Below are 20,406 nucleotides of genomic sequence, written 5' to 3' on the forward strand. Positions count from 1 at the left end.
CCTGACTGGCAGCAGCTCTCTGCAGTTTCAGGAAGGTATCTCTCTCCTAGCCCTGCCCGGAGATGTTGGGGATTGAACCTGGGACCTTCTGCAAGCCAAGCAGGTGCTTTCACCACTGAGCCTTCCTACTTCAACCCAGGATCTGAAGCTTTTGCTTTAAGGGGTAGGGTACCCAAGGAGTTGTTCAGACCTGGGGTGCATTGAGATGTGGTGTGGATTGTATTGGTGATAACAACAACATTTCTGTCTCAGTTTCTAATATTCCTTTTCTACTGCAGGAAATTACAGCGCAAAAAACTCTTGCCATTTTCCAGGTCGACAGAGTTGCAAACGGATATTTTGTGGGAGCAAATAACGCAGAAGTGAGCGCTAAACTTCCACTAGATTTCCAAAAGTGGCCTTTATGCCACGTGAAAGAACACACAAGATGTGAAGAGGCTCAGGTAAGGAAATGGAACAAAATGCTGTTTGTGTGCCGCCTTGGTTAGATTTCACATGCAACATATTTGGAACTAAAGTGGTGTTTCTTACGTAGTTTGTCCTGCAGTTTTTGTTTCAAGGAGGCTTTCCCTAAAGTGTGGCTCAGTCACTGTGGGAAAATACTACCATAATTATAGAGTTGAAAGGGATTCCAAGGGTCATCGAGTCCAAACCAGTGCAATTATCGTAGCTAAATAACCCCTGACAGGTGGCCATCCAACCTCTATTGAAAAACCTCTAGCAAAGAAGAGATCCTCACCTTGAGACAGCCCATTCCACTGTATGGTACAGTTGTAGAAATGGGCTTTGCTAACTTGAGTTTGTAATCGTTAACATTTTATCTTTCTCGCATCTTATTTGTAATTAGCTGTCGGAACGTACGGTTTGGAAGCGGTTCATAAATCTGCAAACAATCTGTGTGTGTGTGTGTGCTATGGGGAAATGCACTAAAGCTCCTAAATTTAGGCACCAGGACAGAACTTTATTTTTGCAAGCTTCTAAAATGTGTTTTTAAAAACCTTGCAGACTGTTTTCTTAAAATGATCTAACATAGTTGTTTCTTTTTAAAAATATTATTACTTGAAACATCTGTATAGCACTGTCAAGTATTCAGAGCAGTTCATATGCAGGCCCCGAATGCAGTCTTCCCAAGCACCCTGTAAGGTAAGTCAATATTACCATGATCCCCCTCCCCCCATATTGCAGATTATTGCAGGGTGGGGAGCAGATTGAAGCTGAGAGAACAGCTTCCTTAATGCTACCCAGCAAACTTGCGGCACATGCAGGATTTGTAACAGGGACATCATGCTGTGCAAGCTCAGTTTCTTAGGCTGCATTCCTATTCCCTGCAGCTGGGAAGTAAGGTCCACTGAATTCTGCAGGGCTGCCGTCTGAGTATACCTGAACACTGTATACCCGGGCACTGAGGTCCAGTGCCGAGGGCCTTCTGGCGGTTCCCTCACTGTGAGAAGTGAAGTTACAGGGAAGCAGGCAGACAGCCTTCTCGGTAGTAGCGCCCGTCCTGTGGAACGCCCTCCCATCAGATGTCAAAGAAATAAACAACTATGACATTTAGAAGACATCTGAAGGCAGTCCTGTTTAGGGAAGTTTTTTATGACTGATGTTTTAATGCATTTTAAAGCTTTTGTTGGAAGCCGCCCAGAGTGGCTGGGGAAATAATAATTGGCTACAGAGTGGCTGCAAAAATAATAATAAATTATTATTATTATTATTATTATTATTATTATTATTATTATTATTGAGTAGATGTACATAAGATTGTGTGTTAGTCACTTTGCACTTGATGATTTTTAATGATAAAAGCAGCTCAAGGCCAAATGTGGTGATGGGAAGGAGGTATGTCAAAATTATCCTGATAAAGATGTTGGCAATGACATGAGAACATAAGAGACTGCAGGATCAGGCCGATGGCCCATCCAGTCCAGATTCTTGTTCTCACAGTGGCCGACCCAGATCCCTGTGGGAAGTTTGCAAGTGCAACCTCCCCTTCTGCGGTTTCCAGCAACAGCTGATATGCAGAAGTATTCACTGCCCCTGACCACAGCTTAGTAGCCATCAGTCACCTTGCCTTTAGTGAATTTGTCTCATCCTCTTTTAGAGCCATTCAGGTTGGTGGTATTCAATATTATAGAACTGGGGAGGGCAGAGAGGCCATCTATGTTTCTGCAACGTGATTATTGTTATTTGGGGGGGGGGAACCCCAAATTAATTTTTATTTTTGTGTTGGACATAATACCGTGTGCCAAAAATCTGCCACCTTCACGGAGGATAGCATAAAGTGTATACAGTTTATAAATATATATTTTAATAGAAGCAAGTGACAACATTACAATTTTGTCAGACGTATGGCAAGATGTTCTGCAGTATCGCAGCTGGAAAAAACCAAAGATCTGTAAACTGATGGCAGGAGTAAGTCAGAGGTCATGGATTGTTTCCAGTCTTAGTCCAACACAAAGTAAATGTAACAGGCATGACTGACTTAAGTCCATTAATTTCTACGGATCTGCTTGGGGGTAAAATACAACTTTGAGGGGACAGCCAAGAGGGTAGATAGCAGGTAGGTGGTGCTTTTGAAAACAGGCTAGGGCATTATGGACAAAGGAGCACTAATCTTGCAAATAAAAGCTTCCATTTAGCTGAAAAGGCAAAACTCTGCTCTATTAAACTTTAGCTGGGGAAGTTTCTGATGCGTTGTCCCCAAGCACAAGTATGAAAGCTAAAACTTTCACATATAAAACACTGTACAGCACCACAGTTTCTGATTACTTTCTAAAGCCAGGTTCAAGTTCTTAAGCATGACACATGATAAAATCTCAGTTGTGATGGTGAGTTTTCTCTCTCTTTGCTACAGTAGCCCAGCTTTTAACTGACTCTCTTTTTATTTTCCAAGACTTAGCCCTTGTAAAAAGGAGCTTCGGCAGTGAGTGTTTCCCATATCTTCTGGCTCAGTGGAGTTCTTCTCAGTGGGAACTTCTGTTTTCCAGATTGGCAGTGGATGTTCAAGGTAAGATGATGCCTTTGCTGCAAACCTACCTCACCTTTCGCAAGATAAAGATTGAGGGAAAGGGTGAAGATGTGTGTTTGGGGGTGAAATTCCTGAATTGTTTGGTTGTTGCTGTCCCGTAGTTAACCAATTTCTGTGCCATCGCTACTTTTAAAAAGGAAGACTTCTCTAGGTGTTCAGTCTTCAGGATCTGACTCCTCCTTGTGCCATGCAGGCTGATAAAATCCTGTCCTTTTCATCCTGTCTTGGTTCCCAAATTATTTTTAAGCAGAGTCTTCACAAAAGTTTGTGGGCCACCAAGCACGTTTCAGAACCGGCAGAGTTCCAAGTTTCTGTTTAAAAACAGCAAGTGGCTTTCCCTCATGGCTGTATAGGGAAAGGCCAGGCAAAAAGCTTATAAAAGACTCTAAAACAAGGAGGAAAAAGCACGCTTAAAAAACCCCAACAACCATAGGGCTCATGCATGAATTAATCTAACAAGCTTTTTAGCTCTTGCTCAGAACAAGTTCCACGGTCTTTTCCCTCTTCCATGATGGGAAAACAAGGATCGTAGCAGAAGAGATGTCCCTATAGCATTTCACAAGCCCCTGCTTCTTGCAATCTCTCTCTGATGATATATTGGTGGGGGATGATGGGTTTTGTAGTCCAAAATGGCAGGAGAGCACCAGATTGACGAAAGGTGGAGCAATGGGCATCAATTCATCTTATGCAAAGCCAGGCAGTTAAAACATCTGTCCCCAAGTCTGATGGCTTTAGATTGCAGGCTTAATGGCTCCTTTGTATATGCAAACGGCAACCTAAAGTAAGCAACCCAACAGACTTTTTATGTGAAATAATCTCAGGCTGGCTGGTGCATCTGTGGTGCCAGGCTACGATTCTTCTACAAATCGCTTAGGCCAGATCATGGAAAGGCAGCAAAACAGTCTGCACCTTTATAGTGCCATGTTTTTGCACCTGGGGCCTTCTGGGAGTTAAAAGGAGCTATCCTCTTCTCTCCCCCACCTCCCAGCCGCTTGCCACTCTCAAGCTGTTGGCTGGCTAGTATGGGGACTGTTGAGATCATTCTATCTCAAGCGCCAGGGATGTTGTGTTTCAAACAAACACACTGCTACCCTCTGTCTCCCACACTTTTTAGGGCTACACAGACCCATAGGGCCTTTTGCGTAGCAAGTACAAAGATGCAGCTTTTGATACACCTGCCCATAAATAATACCTTTACATAAATACAGAATCCTGCTATTAATAATTCCAGGCAAACAAGAATAACTCATAATTACAAGCTTTTGCTCTTTTTAAGTCCAGAAGCTCAGACAAAATGGCTATGCTTAAAAATGGTTTCCAGATTTTGTGAGTGGATGAGATGGGGCGGGGAGGTTTTCCACACTGCCTTATTGGTTCGAAGTGGATATGTGCTTGTTTTGAGTTGTTTTCACTCAGACTGTGCAGGACGACAGCTCCTAGGATTTGTTGCACTCTTGAGGGGTCAGATCTGCAAGCTGGCGTGTCGCGAGTCAGGTGAGCTAGTTCCATACTTGGCAGCCAACCCTTGCAGCTTCTTCCCAAGTCTTTGCTGGAAGTGATGAGTCCAGAAACTAGTGCTTCACAGATGGGGCAACCACCCTGGAGGAAGCCCGGTAAAAAGTCCGAGACTGTGCAGCTGTAAGAGGAAAATTATAATGTGTTAGAGGCATGGCCTCAGCAACAGGGCTATATAGTTCAGTGGTGGAGCCCCTGCCATGCATGCAGAGAGGATCCCGGGTTCAATCCCCGACATCTCCAGGTACTAGGGCTGGGCGGTGTTTGGTTTTCAGCATTGTGATATATCAGCAGCTAAATACTGCAGTATTTCAGACATCACGATATCTGAAATGTATCTGGCTACTTCTTCTTTCCCACCTTAGGGGAGGAAGCAGCAGCCAGATACAGCGCCCAGCCCTTTGGCTGAGGAAGCCCCTTTATCGTATTGCTGTGGCTCACACAAGCCAGATGGTATAGTTGCGGGCAGGAAGGTGTAGCTGGTCTTTTTCCTCCCAGTTGGGCACTTTGAAGGAGACTGGTCACTCCCTTCACTTGCTTGTGGGAGGCCAGGGCTGATGCAGCTTGTTCCCAGCAGTGGCGTAGCGTGGGTTGTCAGCACCCGGGGCAAGGCAAGTAATTTGTGTGGATTTGCGCCCCCTAACCCTAACCCCCAGATGTTGTGCCTGGTGCGGCCGGGCCCCCCTGCACCCCCCACGCTACGCCACTGGTTCCCAGCACCCAGCGTGTGGAGGGAATGAGCTACTGTAGTGAGGCGAGCCGGAGGGAGGCTACCTCAAAGACACGCGCCGAAGCGGGTGCGCTGCATCTTTACTCCCAGGGGAGGAAAGACGCAGTCTGCCCAAGGTGACCAAGCCCATGGAACCTGCTGAGCTCCATTCACAGGGTTCCTTCCGCCTTCACACAGGTGGGCAGCCTTTTTCTCCTGAGAGAAGGTGGCAGAGTGTAAGCTGTGTGAACACTCTGTTTGCACAGTGGCCTCAGACACTGTACAGGTGGGTGGCATCTTTATACTGCTCTGCTGAGGGGTGTGCAGCTGCCCCTGCCCCTCAGCAAGCAGATGAATGAAGCCCCCACCTGGTCTGTGGAGATTTAAAGAAGCTGCCTGCTGGCACAATGAGGACCAGACTGCTTCACCCGGCAGTCTTGCCCTCATAATGGTCCTGGGGTAGTGTATCAATACATCACCCAGGCCTTTCTTGGGGTCTTCAGATGCTGCTGGACCGCAACTCCCATTATCCCTCAGCACTGGCCCTGCTAGCCAGGGATGGTGGGTGTTGTAGTCTAACATCATCTAGGAACCCAAGGTTGATGTAGACCAGTGATGGCTAAACTTGGCCCTCCAGCTGTTTTTTGGGCTACAGCTCCCATGATCCCTAGCTAACAGGACCAGCGGTCAGGGATGATGGGAATTGTAGTCCCAAAACAGCTGGAGGGCTGAGTTTGGCCATCACTGAATTGTAGACCCTATGGAGCTAGGTGAGCCCATGGTCTAATTTGGTCCAAGGCTGCATCCTACGTTCTGATGCCCCTTGCTCCCCACACCAGCCAGATTATATATCTATATATAAAACAACTCACATTGTTCTGGTTGTCGTCTCGTGTGGGTTAGCAGCTGTGGTAGGCCACCTGAAAGTGAAGATGTGTTAGTTTTGCTCTGTCTCTTCATCTATCTGTCAAATTTATTTCATCACAATTCTATTTCACCTTTCTTTTTGCAAGGAGTTCAGGGTGGTCCTGTGGCCTAGTGGGGATTTAAGCCCCAGGTCCTAGTCCAACACTCATAAGTGTGGACATGACCTAGGTCCAAAATCACACTGGGATGAAGCCTGAGTACTCCCAGTTGGCTCCTTCCTTCCATGACCATGGTAAGAAAGCACAAAGTATTACATCTGAACCGGCAATTCTGATTTCCACCCACCCAAACAAAACCAGGAAAAGCTGAGTCTGTAGACACTAGACCAGGGGTTGTCAGCCTGGTCCCTACCACCCACTAGTGGGCATTTCAGGATTCTAGGTGGGCGGTAGTGGGTTCTACAGCACAAGCTGGATCCTCCTTCCATCAAGCACTGGTGGGCGGTAGGTATAAAAAGGTTGACTACCCCTGCACTCTACAGTGCTTTTCTTCTAGAAAAAAAGGGTGCTGATACTTTGTACAGTGGTGCCTCGCAAGACGAAATTAATTCGTTCCGCATTAATTTTTTCTTCTTGCGAGTTTTTTGTCTTGTGAAGCACGGTTTCCCATAGGAATGCATTGAAAATCAATTAATGCGTTCCTATGGAGACTGCTTGCCAGGCTGGCGGTGTGGAGAAGGGCTTTTCTCCCCACCGCAAGCCTTCAGGACAGGTACGGGAACAGAGGGGAAGGCGCGCAGCGCTTCTCCTCTGTTCCCGGGGCTTGCGGTGGGAGGGGGGTTTTTCCTCCCCACCGCCAACATTCAGAACAGCATTCTGAATGTTGGCGGTGGGAAGGAAAACCCTCCTCCCACCGCAAGTCTTCAAGGACAGCCATCCGAAGGCTGGCCCGGGGAGAAGGTCTCTCCGCCCCACCGCCAGCCTTCGGAGGAGGTCCGAGGACAGTGGGGAAGTCGCGCTGCGCTTCCCCGCTGTCCCGGAGATTTCCCTATGGGCGTTCGTCTTGCGGGGCACCACTGTATCCTTGAGTACCCCCAGAAAAAAAAGCACTGGGTTAAGATGGACTAATGATCACAGGTTATTTGGGAGAAACCAACAATGCTCTCCCTTGGTTCACTGCCTTGATTCATCACTTGTCTTGCCTGAAAAGCATCCCTGATGGAAGGTGGCTCTCAGTGGGGGTGTTTTCCTCTCCTCTCCTCAGCAGTGTCACCCCTATGTATGGGGCACACAAACACCCCCATCTCCCTGCTTCAGCTTCCCTCCCATAGCTTCCCATGAAAAGAACAATGGGAGGGAGGGACTTTGGTGATATGGCACCCTGAGCGATGACAACATTTGGTGTCCTCTCCAGAAATTTTTTTCCCTTACTTTTACACAGAGAGATGCCGGAACTGAGTTCCCCCTGGGAAAAAAGCCCTTCTTCCTTCTCTCTCTCTCTCTCTCTCTCTCTCTCACTCACACACACACACACACACACACACAACTCACCAATTTTTCTTTCTATCTCTGGTACCAAGAGAAGCCTTTTCCAGTAGGTGAGCAAGAGAGAAATTGAGGGAGGGCAAGCCTCGTAGCATATTATGGCAGCACTTCCCTCTCCCATTTGGGGTCTGGGGTGGCTTCCTACAGGGGCTGGCTTTCAAAACTCGGCTCAGTATGTGTGTTTTGCACTCCCTAGGTGCTCAGACAACCATTACAGTGTAACGACAGACCAATACAATTATTAAAGAGAGAGAGATACCTACACAAACTTTTCTCAGTCTCTCTGTATGTATACACACGATGGATTTGTATAACGTACAAGTGCTGCAGCCTTTTTTGGACTTGACTACTTTATTCTGCAGGTGCTGGTGGGGAAATGATCTCCTTGAATATGACCACCTAACATAGGTATTTACGTGTGTGAGAGAGATTTTATATATCTCTCCTATATATTTTGGAAAGTTGTTTGTTCACTATGATTTTGGACACCTCTTAAGTTATTGTAACCAAGTATTGCATGATGGTTCCTGAGATCAAGAAACACATTTTCACCTATGTTTGGATATAATTGGATGTCATTTTGTATTTGCCAGACTTAAACCTTTCAAAACCTCAATACTTTTAGTATCTTCCAACCAACACCAGCCATTTTCCCCTAGTATGCGCTTATATATATTACCACACACACCCCACACTGAAAGTAAAAAACAAACAAACCCACATTGTCAGCTGTAAAGATTCTCAATCATTTTCCTCACCTGGTTGAGGAACAGTATTATGGAAGCAGGCCATTTCCCTCCTAGCAGCTGAACAGTGGAATGATGGAGGCCAAAGCAGGCTGCTGCACATAGATAAACTCAAAGAAATCCAGGATTTCTTAAGACTGCAGCCAATTTGGGCCCCCCTTACCTTCTCGACACATCGCCCCTATGTAACCGTTGAGGCAAACGCAGCGGCCGTTCTGGGCATTGCAGTAAGCGTTGGACATGGAGCACTCGCACGTCAGAGCACAATCGGGGCCGAATTTCTTCAGTGGGCAATCTGGGTTAGCAAGAAGAACAAGTCAAATCACAGATGGTGCAATGCTAGGAAGGAATCTCACCCCGGGGGCGGGGGGGGAGCAAAGATTCTGCCACACACATTTAAAGTATAAAAATGTCCTGAGACCGGGAGGCCTTGACTTAGCAGAGGCAGTAATCCCATAGCAACAGGGTCTGCCCTGTATAGCAGAGGTGAGGAACCCAGGACCCTGTTGGGTTTGACCCACTTTCCAAAGCTGGCTCCTACCCCCTTAGCATAAGATTGGCAGGTTTCCATCAGTCCACGGCAAGACACTTAAGGGGGCAGAACCTGATTGTTAACCTTGGGTGTGGCGGGGAATCCTGGATAGCTCAGTTGGTTAGAGCATGATACTGGTAACGCCAAGGTTGCAGGTTCCGTTCCCTTATGGGACAGCTGCATCATGCTGCATTGCAAGGGGTTGGACCAGATGATCCTTTCCATGATCCCAGCTGATGCAGACTAAACCTGGGAGCATCTAGTGGTAAAGAGGAAGTGCTAAAGCTGTGCAGTCCCAAAGAAATGGAAGAAATTTTAGGGGGTGGGGCAGGCACTGCCTCTCTGAGAACCTCATGAATGATGAACAAGACATTTATTTAAAGCAACCGAAAGGGCCATAGCTCAGTGGTAGAGCATCTGCTTTGCATACAGAAAAGGTCCCATGTTCAATCCCTGGTGGCTCCAGGTAGATGCAGGGAAAGCTCCTGCCTGGAATTCTGGAGTGCCACTGCCAATCAGTGCAGACATTACTGAGCTAGATAGACCCAGTACTCTGAGTCAGGTGGCTTCCTAAGTTCCCTACCTTCACACTCTTCCTAGTGCAAAAAAGTGAGCACTGCTGCAACAGCCAAAGCAGCCCGTAACTTCGGGGCTGCAGGGGCAATTTCCAGGTACACTTCCATGTACAAAAAGCTCCTAGAGGCCAGCAGGTATCTGATTGCCTAGTGCACCTGCGTACCTGCAGGCTGCGAAGTATTCAGGTGTGAAGGACTAACAGACAGCTTAAAATTTCCGACTTGCTGCAACTGAAAAGGGCCTATTTGCATTGCTGGCCCAGCCATATGGAAGCCAGCCCACTCCTGCCCTCGACAAGGTGTGACTTGTTTCTTTGTAAAGATGATACATGCACTCACCCACGTCACACTTGGCACCCGTTTTCCCAGGAGGACAGAGGCAGCGGCCACTGGTCGCCTCACACGGAGCGTTCCCCTCACAGTCACACCGATGTTGACACTTGTCTCCGTACGTCCCCATGTCGCACACTGTGGCCACGAAAGAGATATCCATTGTTACTAAGGGTAAGCAAATTAATCTGTTTCATTTCTCGCCCCCCCCCCAGTTTCTCATTTTTCCAGTACAGTGGTACCCTCAGGTTAAGTACTTAATTCGTTCCGGAGGTCCGTTCTTAACCTGAAACTGTTCTTAACCTGAAGCACCACTTTAGCTAATGGGGCCTCCTGCTGCTGCCACACCGCTGGAGCCCAATTTCTGTTCTCATCCTGAAGCAAAGTTCTTAACCTGAAGCACTATTTCTGGGTTAGCGGAGTCTGTAACCTGAAGTGTATGTAACCTGAAGCGTATGTAACCTGAGGTACCACTGTATGCTCAGTTCTCCATATATCTGCAGCAGTTTGCAATTATTTATTTTTTAAAAATCCTTCTGCTCCCTTCCCCCCGGCCCCCAGATGTTTTAAATAGAGCAGACAACATACACATTTTTTGGAGTTGCTTTCAAAAGCAAACTATTTGGAAATCTGTACAGGCCCATGTTTCTGACATGTAAGGATATTATACACCCTTAGACCGTAAATTACTGCTGCTATGCTATCTGAAGGATGTTATCCCGGAAGATGAACAAGACATAAGTAATCAACCATTTAACTGCTGTAAAGATTATTGTAGCTAAAAACTGGGGCAGGGGGTGTATGTATCTCCTACTAAATGTGAATGGTTCAAAAAAATCTGGTCTACAGTAATCAAATTATCTTAATACACATAAACCAACCTAATAGGTTCTTGGGAAAATAGGTTTCCTTCATAATGTTTCTGAATAGTGATTTTAATGATACTGTTCAACCTTGTGCTGCTTTCAATTTGTTCTAATGTTATGGTGTTATGGGTGTATGTTTAATTTACTGGCTCTGATGTAATCTCACAAAAATGAATTCAAATTTCAGCCTACATTTCCTCAAACATACCCATCTTTGCAAGCAGCTTCCCCTAATATAATGTCATTTTCACTAATGCACGCATTTCATTACAAACTTTCTCCTAACGCAGAGTTTTATACACCTTGCTTAGTTGAAGAAGAGCATCATAAAATTCAGAGGCATGCAAATTTCGAAGGACAGCCCAAGTTTCAGTTTGAATACTGCTTCAGGCAAGTGTGCTAAAGTGCGGACCAAACCAAATCTCTGCCACAGCACTGTTACAGCCATAGGGCAAGAGAAAGATATCCTTTCAACCAGAGCACTCCTTCAAGCCAAGGAAATCAAAATTAAAACGAGAGTACCACCCCATTGGGGGACGCAGGTGGCGCTGTGGGTTAAAGCCTCAGCGCCTAGGACTTGCCGATCGAAAGGTCGGCGGTTCGAATCCCTGCGGCGGGGTGCGCTCCCGCTGCTCGGTCCCAGCGCCTGCCAACCTAGCAGTTCGAAAGCACCTCCGGGTGCAAGTAGATAAATAGGGACCGCTTACCAGCGGGAAGGTAAACGGCATTTCCGTGTGCGGCTCTGGCTCGCCAGAGCAGCGATGTCACGCTGGCCACGTGACCCGGAAGTGTCTCCGGACAGCGCTGGCCCCTGGCCTCTTGAGTGAGATGGGCGCACAACCCCAGAGTCTGTCAAGACTGGCCCGTACGGGCAGGGGTACCTTTACCTTTACCTTTTTATCACCCCATTGACAGTTAAAGAAACAGATAGAATGGCTCAGACCTGGGTGGAATGGCCCACCCTCCTCCTAAATAGCATATATAGCAGGTGTTGAGAACCTTTTTGGCCAAGTGGGCCAGATATTTCTCTCTCCCACAGCCCAGCTTTGGCAGGTGGGTTTTCCCCAACATCCTGTCAAAGTTGCCCCATGCAGGTGGGCAGAGACGCTGCCCAAACAGGTCCACAATCCCCCCTCAACATTGGCTGACTTTCTGCTTTCTGCAGCCACTTTTCCTTTCCGGAAAGTTCCATACCTTTCTGACACTGGTTACCATAGAAACCCGGGGGGCACACACATTCCCCTGTCGTCGGGTCACACGTGGCTCCGTTCTGACAGTCGCACAGCTCCTGGCAACCAACTCCATGAAAACCAGCTGGACAAGCTAAGGGAAATGGAAAGCCATTGGGAAGCAAATTAAAAACATCCACGTGTAAAGAGGACCAAGAGATATTTGGGGACAGGGGATTCTATTTGACTTGTTGCAGCTGGCAACCCATTTAACCTAAGAGCACTAAACAGCCCTTGGATTTAGATTCATTGTATTGCCCTTCGCCAACTCAGCAACGTTCAGGTCCATCAATTTCACGTGTTCAGCTTGCCGTTATCAAAATGAACAAAGGTTGGGGTTGTTTTGCCGCCCCAGCTCCCAAATGCCACCATTTTGCCACCACAGTTTTGGGCAGTGAACCTGAGGTCCTACACAGGATGATTTTTAAGGGAGTGGGTGAAATTTAAGGGTGGGATTCTTCCTCCTCAAAACCCCTATGTGATGATGTGATGATGCAACATTGCTCTGATCGACTTCAGGGGGCATTGATATCCACAAATATTTTCCAGGGCAACATCACCAACCCCTTTCTCCCCAGTGCTTCTAAGTTCAAGTTGAAATTTCTCCCGTAGTGTGGTTTGAGATCACGACTAGCTTTTCTGACTTGGCTGAAACTTCAGATGTAGAGGCCAATGATACAATGCACCAGGCCTTAGGCTTGGCTTAGACCCACCTGGTCAGATCGTTACCAAACCTGCAATAAATTTCCGGAGCAACAGGAGTGACCACACTTACTGTGTTGGCAAAGGTCTCCATAGTGCCCTTTCCCACAGCGGCAGGCTCCCGACACGGGGTCACAGGTCATGTTATTTTGGCAGGTGCAGCTCAGCTGACAGTTGGCTCCGTATCTCCCTGGCGGACATCCTGCGGGGGAAGACCACGTCTCAGTTTATCACACTGCTCGTAAAGAGGTGGTCTCGCTCAAGCTCAAGCAGGCCAAAATCGAGGAGATTTATTATCAAGCTGGTTCCCAGAGATCCTGCCTTGTTTCAAACATAAACATTTTTTTCCTCGGGGGAAATTACGCAAGATCTCAATTAAGAAAACAGTATGCCAATTGGAGAACATCTGTGGCTGACATCATACATATCTAATGGTAGGAGAAAAACAGTCATGTGCTTTCTCCCCCCCCCCTTTTTTTTTTTTACTCTCATAAAAAAGAAAGCTGGCTAATGCAGACTTTGAAGCCATCTAGCTCAGTACTGTCTACACTGACTGGCAGCAGCTCTCCATGATACCTGGCAATGTGGAGGAGAGACTCCTAGACCTTCTGCATGCAAGGCAGACCGGAATGGATTCTCTCTAGAATACCCTTTCGGAATTGTTACAAAGCATTCTTTTAAAAGAGCAGCTCTGCTGGATCAGACCCACCACCACGCATTTTAGTACAGCATCTTGTTCTCACAGTGTCCAACCCGAACCCCACAAGCAAGTCCTGAGTGCAACATCTCTTTCCCCGTTTGCAATCTCAAGCAACTGGCATTCAGGAACATGCTACCTCCGACAATGAAGGTGGAACGTAGTCATTGTGGCTAGTTAGGCCCCAAGAGCCATATCCTCAATGAGTTTGCCCAGCTATCTTTTAAAGCCCATTCAAGGCAGGTGGCCATAAGCTGGTACTATTCCCTTTTGAACGTAAGAAGAGCACCGGCTAGATCAGGTCAAAGGCCCATCTAGTCCAGCATCTTGTTCTCACAGTGGCCAAGCAAATACCCTAAAGTAGTGCTTTATGCCCAGTCAAATTATTGTTATTATTATTATTATTATTATTATTCAAACTTTTTGTTAGACTACAGCCCCCATCATCCCTGACCACTGGTCCTGTTAGCTAGGGATGATGGGAGTCGTAGTCCAACAACAACTGGGGACCCAGTTTGAGATACGCTGTCCTAGTGGGAAACCTGAAAGCAGGGCCTGAGTGTAACAGCCTTCTCCCCACTCACAGTATTCAGAAGCATGCAGCCTCAGACTTTGGAGATCAAGCATAGCCATCGTGACTAGTAGCCAATGGTAGCCCTGTCCTCCATTAATTTGTCTAATGCACTTTAAAATCACCCAAGGAGATTACGATAAATAAAAACAGTTTGGTCTACAGGCGCATTTAACAGAGCCAACCAGATGCCTAAAGCAGGACCTAAACCAAACTAAATTGTCAGGAGACATGACCAGTGAGTTTTTAAACTTCCACGCATCAAAACTCACTCTCTCAAACATCTGAAACCCCCACCTCCACGTTCATGACCTGCAAATGTGGCTGGAAAACGAAGGTGGGTTTTGTTTTGTTTTTAGCACAGCGGCTCTAGTGAAATTCCAGCAGTCTGGACCGTGGCCAAGTTGCGGGGGAAGGCAGACGGATCAATTGCACCTTTGTAGCAAGAGGGAATAGGAGCCGCACATGCAGAATTACCCAATTCGCAAAACTTCCCCGTCCACCCGAGCCCACACAGGCAGGAGCCGTCGGTCGCCAGGCAGATCCCCCCATTCCGGCAGGCGCACGTCTGCTTGCAGCCGGCTCCGTGGCGGTTTCCTGGACAGCCTGGTGGCAAAGAAGAGAGTGAGACATGGTGGTTGGGGGTAGCCAAGGACAGACACCTATTTCTGTTAACGGAGCACTGTGACGACAGGACACGAAGAGAGCCCTGTTGGGACTGGGCCAAAGGACAAAGTTCAGCATCCTGCTTTCCACAGTGGCCAATCAGATGGCTCCAGGAAGTCCATAGGCAGAACATGGAGGGCGACAGCCCTCCGCAAATGGTTGGATTAGGCTAAGAGTCCATTCTAGTCTACAGTCCTTTTGCAGTGGCTAAAATCAGATGCCGCTGAGTGCGCAACAGTACTCTCCCCAACTTCAATGTGCAATTCTATTATTACTACTACTGCCACCACCTATCCTTCACCCCAAGGTCACAGGGTGGGTTACAGCTATTAAAACACAAAATTAAAAACCAGTTTAAAGCAACTTAGAATTACAGAAGAAAGATGGGGTCCTAAAAATATGCATCTCAAGTGTCGAAAAATGGGGTAATGAAGTATCCCTATTTTCACTGAAGTGTCCCTATTTTCCAGGAACAGTCCTGGATTTACAGAAGCCATCCCACTTTCTGATTTGATCCCAGAATGTCCTACTTTTCCTTAGGATGTCCCTATTGTCATCAGAGAAATGTTGGAGAGTACAGTATGTTATGACTGAGCCCGAAACACCTCTGTTGGATGGGAGATTCACAGCTTAGAGACTGTCACAGAGAAGGCCATAATCCGGAGAATTATGCTCATCAGGCTCTATTGGACAAAATGACACTTTACATTAATGGCAGGCAGTGGGGGGGAAGTTCAGGCTTAGGACCAAATATGGTCCTTCAGTCCTCTAACTGGCTCTCAAAACTCTCTTCAACCCACACCACACCCATCACGGGCCCTGCACTGCACCCCTAGAGTTTTTGCTTGGCTAGAATGCACCCCTGAACTCCGATGGTGCTTCTTCCTTGCCTGGGTGGAGGACAGCAAGGTGCGTGTGAATATGTGTAGAAACTGTCAGGAGTTCAGCCTACACTCGAGTAGGACCCTGGCAGAGACACATGCCCAACTGGCATGTTCTCTCCCTCCTGGTCAATCGTTCGGGAGCTTCAAAAGCTTCCTTCTACTCGAACATCACAGTGACCAATGCCAACCGACACCGGCACACTTAGAGATCTGCACACTTTGTGCATCATGCACATGACAGACCTCAGTAGCTCAGCATTTTGGCTAATCTACTTTATTTACATATAAAGACATACGGAGCACTGTAAAATGGCTCCCTCCCTCTCTAGCATCAGACAGCAAAGAGAAAAAGAACAAAGGACAATAGTCCCACTTCACGGAACACAGTAGCACAAACATCCTGTTTCTGTCACTTCCCACTCTGTGGAGTCAAAACATACACTGTCATGTGATAGACAAAAATCCCATGACTGCAATCATAGATCAGGAATTCTAACAGAAACTAGTGTACAAAAGGTAAAATTCTCCTCCATCGTCCCCACACACTTCTGGCCCCACCCAGCATAGGCATGCAGCCTCCAGGGCGTTGTCTAGAAGGGAGCGTGGCCCTGGGATGAAAACTGTCCGCCCCACCCCACCCCACCCCCGCTGCAAACGCTTACCGTGCTCACAGTTGGGGCCAGTTTTTCCTGGTGGGCAAAGGCAGAGGCCTGTTGCATGATGGCAGGTGGCGGTGTTGCCACAGGAACACACTAGAGCACAGTCCACACTGTAGCGACCGGCTGGGCATGCTATGGAGCGGGGGGGGGGGGGAGAGAGATAAAGAGCAACAAAGAAAGGTCTTCATTTACAGCAGAGTCTTCTTAGTGTTTGCTCCCAAAAGCACATCTCCGTAATCAAGGCTGCAACCCTACAGTAAGGAACAGCAACCCCATTTCACAGATTGGAAGGTAGGGAGGGAAAGTTATTTTCCACCAATGATGTTTTCTGATACAGAGAAGGTTCTGGAATGGAGAAACTGACTCCTGAGGCCTTCATAGAAAAGAAAAGAAAAAATGACACAGGTTGGGTTCATTCCAACAACCCTTAGTATGTGACCAGCTTTCAGTCTGCACTTAAAAACTGGATTGTCTCCAATAAAGAGTGAATTCTCATGACAGGTTTATTGTATTTTCCTGACAGTTCCCTAACTGTTAACTTCTGTATGTATTACATTTGAGCTTGCACATGATGCAAAGGCCACTTTGAGAAATGTGGCAGAACAGAGTGCACATTTAGTACTGTACTCCTTTCCATATTATTGTCAAATGGATTTTTTTTAGGGGGGAAGCAAATAACACATAAATGAGTGCTTAACTTGTCCTATATTCTGGTCCTTTATAAAACAAGATCTCCCCTCTTTACCAGCTTCTGTAATTTTTATGACAAAAAAATTAAATATATGATATTTTGGTTCAGAGTTACATCACCTTAAAAAAACCAAACCCAGCCTGTGTAAATTTCATGATGAAATTTCAAATATTTCATCTTTCAGCCTAGCCTTTTGCCACTCAATATATAAGAAGCCGCTGCATTACATACAACCCGTCCCAATCCACTCACCAGTACCGCAGTCGGCACCAATATAACCAGCTGGGCATTGGCATGTTCCTGTGGTGGTCACACATTGCCCCCCGTTCTTGCACTTGCACTGCCTCTCACAATTCGGACCATAACGCCCAGAGGGGCATCCTGGGTAAAGAAACCAAAAAAAAAAGCCATTAAAAGTTGAAAAGATTCAAAATAAGCCTGGGTTTGCACTGCCAAAGCAGAACGTTTTGCTTGTGTCAAACCAAATTCCATTGCCACAGGAGGGGGACTGACATGCTTTTGCCATCGTGCGTTGATTCTCCCAACAGCATCTGGAGATTCCAACCAGGAGGGGTTGCAAGCAGCGTTGCAAAGCACCTGTTGTTTTGCATGCCGATTTCCCCTAGGTTCAATTCCAGCATCCTCCAGGTAGGGGGTGGGAAACCTGCTTGAAACCCCACAGATCTGACACAAGTATACTACTGACTTAGTCTAAGGCAGCTTCCTAAGTTCCTATGCTCTTGTGGAGACAGCTATTCAGAGATCAGCTGTGCACACATCACCCTAAATCTTTTGAGCTGAACTGTCCTGCTGCTCCCTTCTGCATCCTCTATACATTCTTTGTGTGTGTGTGTGTGTGTGTGTGTGTGTGTGTGTAAACATGTACTGGAGAGCAAGTGTGGTATAGAGGTTAGGGTGTCAGACTAGGACCTGGGAGTCCTGAGTTCAAATCCCTCGCTCAGCCATAAAGCTCGCTGGGTGACTGAGCTAGTCAATCTCTCTCAGCCTAGCCTGCCTCACAGGGGTGTTATGAAGATTAAATGGGGAATGGTGGTATATACCACCTTGGGCTCCTTGGGGCAGAGGCGAGATACAAACACAATACATCCTACCTCGCAGAATGTGGAGACGTCCAAAATCCAAAAGGCAGTAACATTCTAATCTATATGAAGTCACCCGGATGGTGCGAATTCCATCAGCTCACTTAAAACCACAGACCAAACAACGTTATCTCCCATTCCTTGCTATGCAAGCAAATCCCGTTGCAAATAATTCAGAGCAAACTCACTTTGTCGGCAGTTGCTGCCGTGGTAACCGGGTGCGCAGATGCAGTCTCCAGTCACTGGGTGGCAGTCATGGTTCACTCCGGGACACTGGCAAATCCGAGCGCAGTTCATTCCGAAGGTCCCAGGGAGACAGGCTGAAGGGCAGGGGGCATGGAGGAAGAAAGGGGGACAATGAGCTGGGATGGTGAAGGTTAGGTCCGGATCTCTTTCGGCACCCAACAAATTGGTGGTGCAGAGATTCCATAGCAAGGTTTTCCATGAGGCGGCTGATTCCTGTTTTCTGTTCTTCCGTAACGGAATTGAAAGCTGAGCAGATGCTGTATCTTATTTTTTGACATGCGAAGGCACTGAATCGCAACTTTCACAGAAGGATTTGTGAACATTTGCTTTTAATGCTCTGGCTCTGCCCTCCACACATGTGTCCCCACCACCACCACTCTTCTGAAGATTCCCTAGGAGGAAATGTAACCCTCAGACTGAAAACAGTTTCTCCACCCTGGCTTAGGCCCAGATTAGTCTGCCCTCAACCTGGGTGAGGTCTGCAAACTCCTTTCACCTGGTCCTCCCCCTGAGCCTTTTGGGGCATTTGACGGTCTCTTCTCTGTGCTGTGACCAACTCCACTTTTCTGCAGAACATGTTGATATCAAAGGAGGCTGAGGAGCAGGCCAGGTCAGGGTCCTCCAGGCCCTGTTCGATCAGTTGGCATCTTCTCTTAGAAAGAGAGAATGCTTGTCGTCCTGTGAAAAGTCAGCTAGCAGTTTCTCAAACTGGCACAGGAGCAGCCAGGCAGGGTTTCTTTTCCCGGTCAGTTGGCAGGAACCCTTCGAAGCATGGAAGGAGAGCCTCAAAACACACAAGTGCACAAATTGTGGCGGCGAGCCACAGCACTCTGCGCCAAGCCTTGGCTTCCACTTGAGGCTTTATTAATCTAATCCTCTTTGGACAGAGGATGCTGATCCCATTTCCCACTTGGCTCTCCCTCCGCTGTGTTTGGATTACAAGAGCATGAGGCACCTGCCAGGATGCAATCTGGGATTTGGCTGAGCACCCGTTTTATTTACTCCATTTATATATATATCAGGCATGTCCAACCAGTAGATCACGATCTACTGGTAGAGCCCCGGCTGATCCTGGTAGATCGTGGGACTCTTATCAATTGTAGGATTAAATGAGGTTTACTGAAAGTTAACAAATAAAAGCTGAAGAATTCTGGGCAATCCTACCCCCCAAAATGCTCAAGAACTCTGGGCAATCCACCCGCCCCACGCACACTCCTCCCTCCAATGACAATGGGTAGATCACTGCCAGTTTTTTTTATACTGGGAGTAGATCACAGTCTCTTGGGAGTTGGACATGCCTGATATATATTATCCAAAGCTGAATGGACACCAACACTCTGGCCCAAGCTGCAAGCCCCACTGGGGAACTTGGGGAACATACATTGCTCGCATCCATGGCCCGTAACTCCTGGGGGGCAGCTGCACTCGCCCGTGATGTGGTTGCAAGGCGTTCCTGGAGGGCAGTCACAGCTGGCAGCACAGTCTTTCCCAAATGACCCAGGCAGGCAGGCTGTGATGGGGACAGATAAGAGCGTTAAGGCAAAGCCCTGTCAGATCAGGCCAAAGGGCCCATCGGGTCCAGTTCTTACAGTGGCCAACCAGATGCTCACTATGGGAAAGCCCACAAGCTGGACCTGTGGGCAACAGCGACTCTCCTCCTTTGTGGTACCCAGAGCTATACCACCTCCAACGAACACTGGCAACAGGATACCGTCATCGTGGCAAGCAGCCATGGATAGCTTCACCCTCCCTGAAATCATCTAACCCTCCTAAGAGAACACAAAGAATAAAAATATAACAGTCCAGTGGCTGGATTAGACAAAAGACCACTCTGGACCAGCACCTTGTTCTCAGAGCGGCCAACCAAGATGCCTCTGGGAAGCTCAAAAGCAGGACCTGAGAGCAACAGCAGTCTCTCTACTTGTGACGCCAGCAACTGGTGTTCGGAAGCATGGCAGCGACAGTGTAGCAGAGCCATTGTGGCTACATGAACTTCTCCAGCCTTCTTTTAAAGCCATCAAAGTTGGTGGCCATCACCTGGTATTCCACAGAAGCAGGAGAAGCGCCAGGCTGCCAGATCAAGCCACAGGCCCATCTAGTCTGGTATCCTTCCCGCACGGGTGGCCAACCAGACGCCCCCCTGTGGGAAGCCCCCAAGCAAGGCCTTGAGTGCAACAGCTGCTCTCCCCATTTGTGGTTCCCAGCAGCTGGTGGGACCCAAAGCAGTAGGCTCCATACCAGGGGTGGTGGAA

The 20,406-nt window shown here is 47.6% G+C and overlaps 1 protein-coding gene across 5 annotated transcripts in view; it reads right to left on the reverse strand.

Annotated features, from left to right (window-relative positions):
• Nucleotides 1-2,290: 2,290 nt before the first annotated feature.
• The window catches only part of MEGF6 (multiple EGF like domains 6), a 211,605-nt gene continuing 193,489 nt past the window's right edge, over nucleotides 2,291-20,406 (reverse strand). For all 5 annotated transcript variants that reach the window (XM_083752388.1, XM_083752387.1, XM_083752389.1 and 2 more), the window contains 11 exons: nucleotides 19,536-19,664; nucleotides 18,097-18,228; nucleotides 17,061-17,189; nucleotides 16,121-16,249; nucleotides 14,386-14,514; nucleotides 12,714-12,842; nucleotides 11,904-12,032; nucleotides 9,853-9,981; nucleotides 8,570-8,701; nucleotides 6,122-6,169; nucleotides 2,291-4,661 (listed from right to left, as the gene is read on the reverse strand). In XM_083752388.1, the coding sequence (XP_083608514.1) occupies nucleotides 4,597-4,661; nucleotides 6,122-6,169; nucleotides 8,570-8,701; nucleotides 9,853-9,981; nucleotides 11,904-12,032; nucleotides 12,714-12,842; nucleotides 14,386-14,514; nucleotides 16,121-16,249; nucleotides 17,061-17,189; nucleotides 18,097-18,228; nucleotides 19,536-19,664 (1,280 nt within the window). In that variant the 3' untranslated portion in view covers nucleotides 2,291-4,596. The remainder of the gene's footprint in view (nucleotides 4,662-6,121; nucleotides 6,170-8,569; nucleotides 8,702-9,852; nucleotides 9,982-11,903; nucleotides 12,033-12,713; nucleotides 12,843-14,385; nucleotides 14,515-16,120; nucleotides 16,250-17,060; nucleotides 17,190-18,096; nucleotides 18,229-19,535; nucleotides 19,665-20,406) is intronic.

This window comes from Podarcis gaigeae, assembly GCF_964106915.1.
Source record: "Podarcis gaigeae genome assembly, chromosome: 8".
NCBI classification, from domain to species: domain Eukaryota; kingdom Metazoa; phylum Chordata; class Lepidosauria; order Squamata; family Lacertidae; genus Podarcis; species Podarcis gaigeae.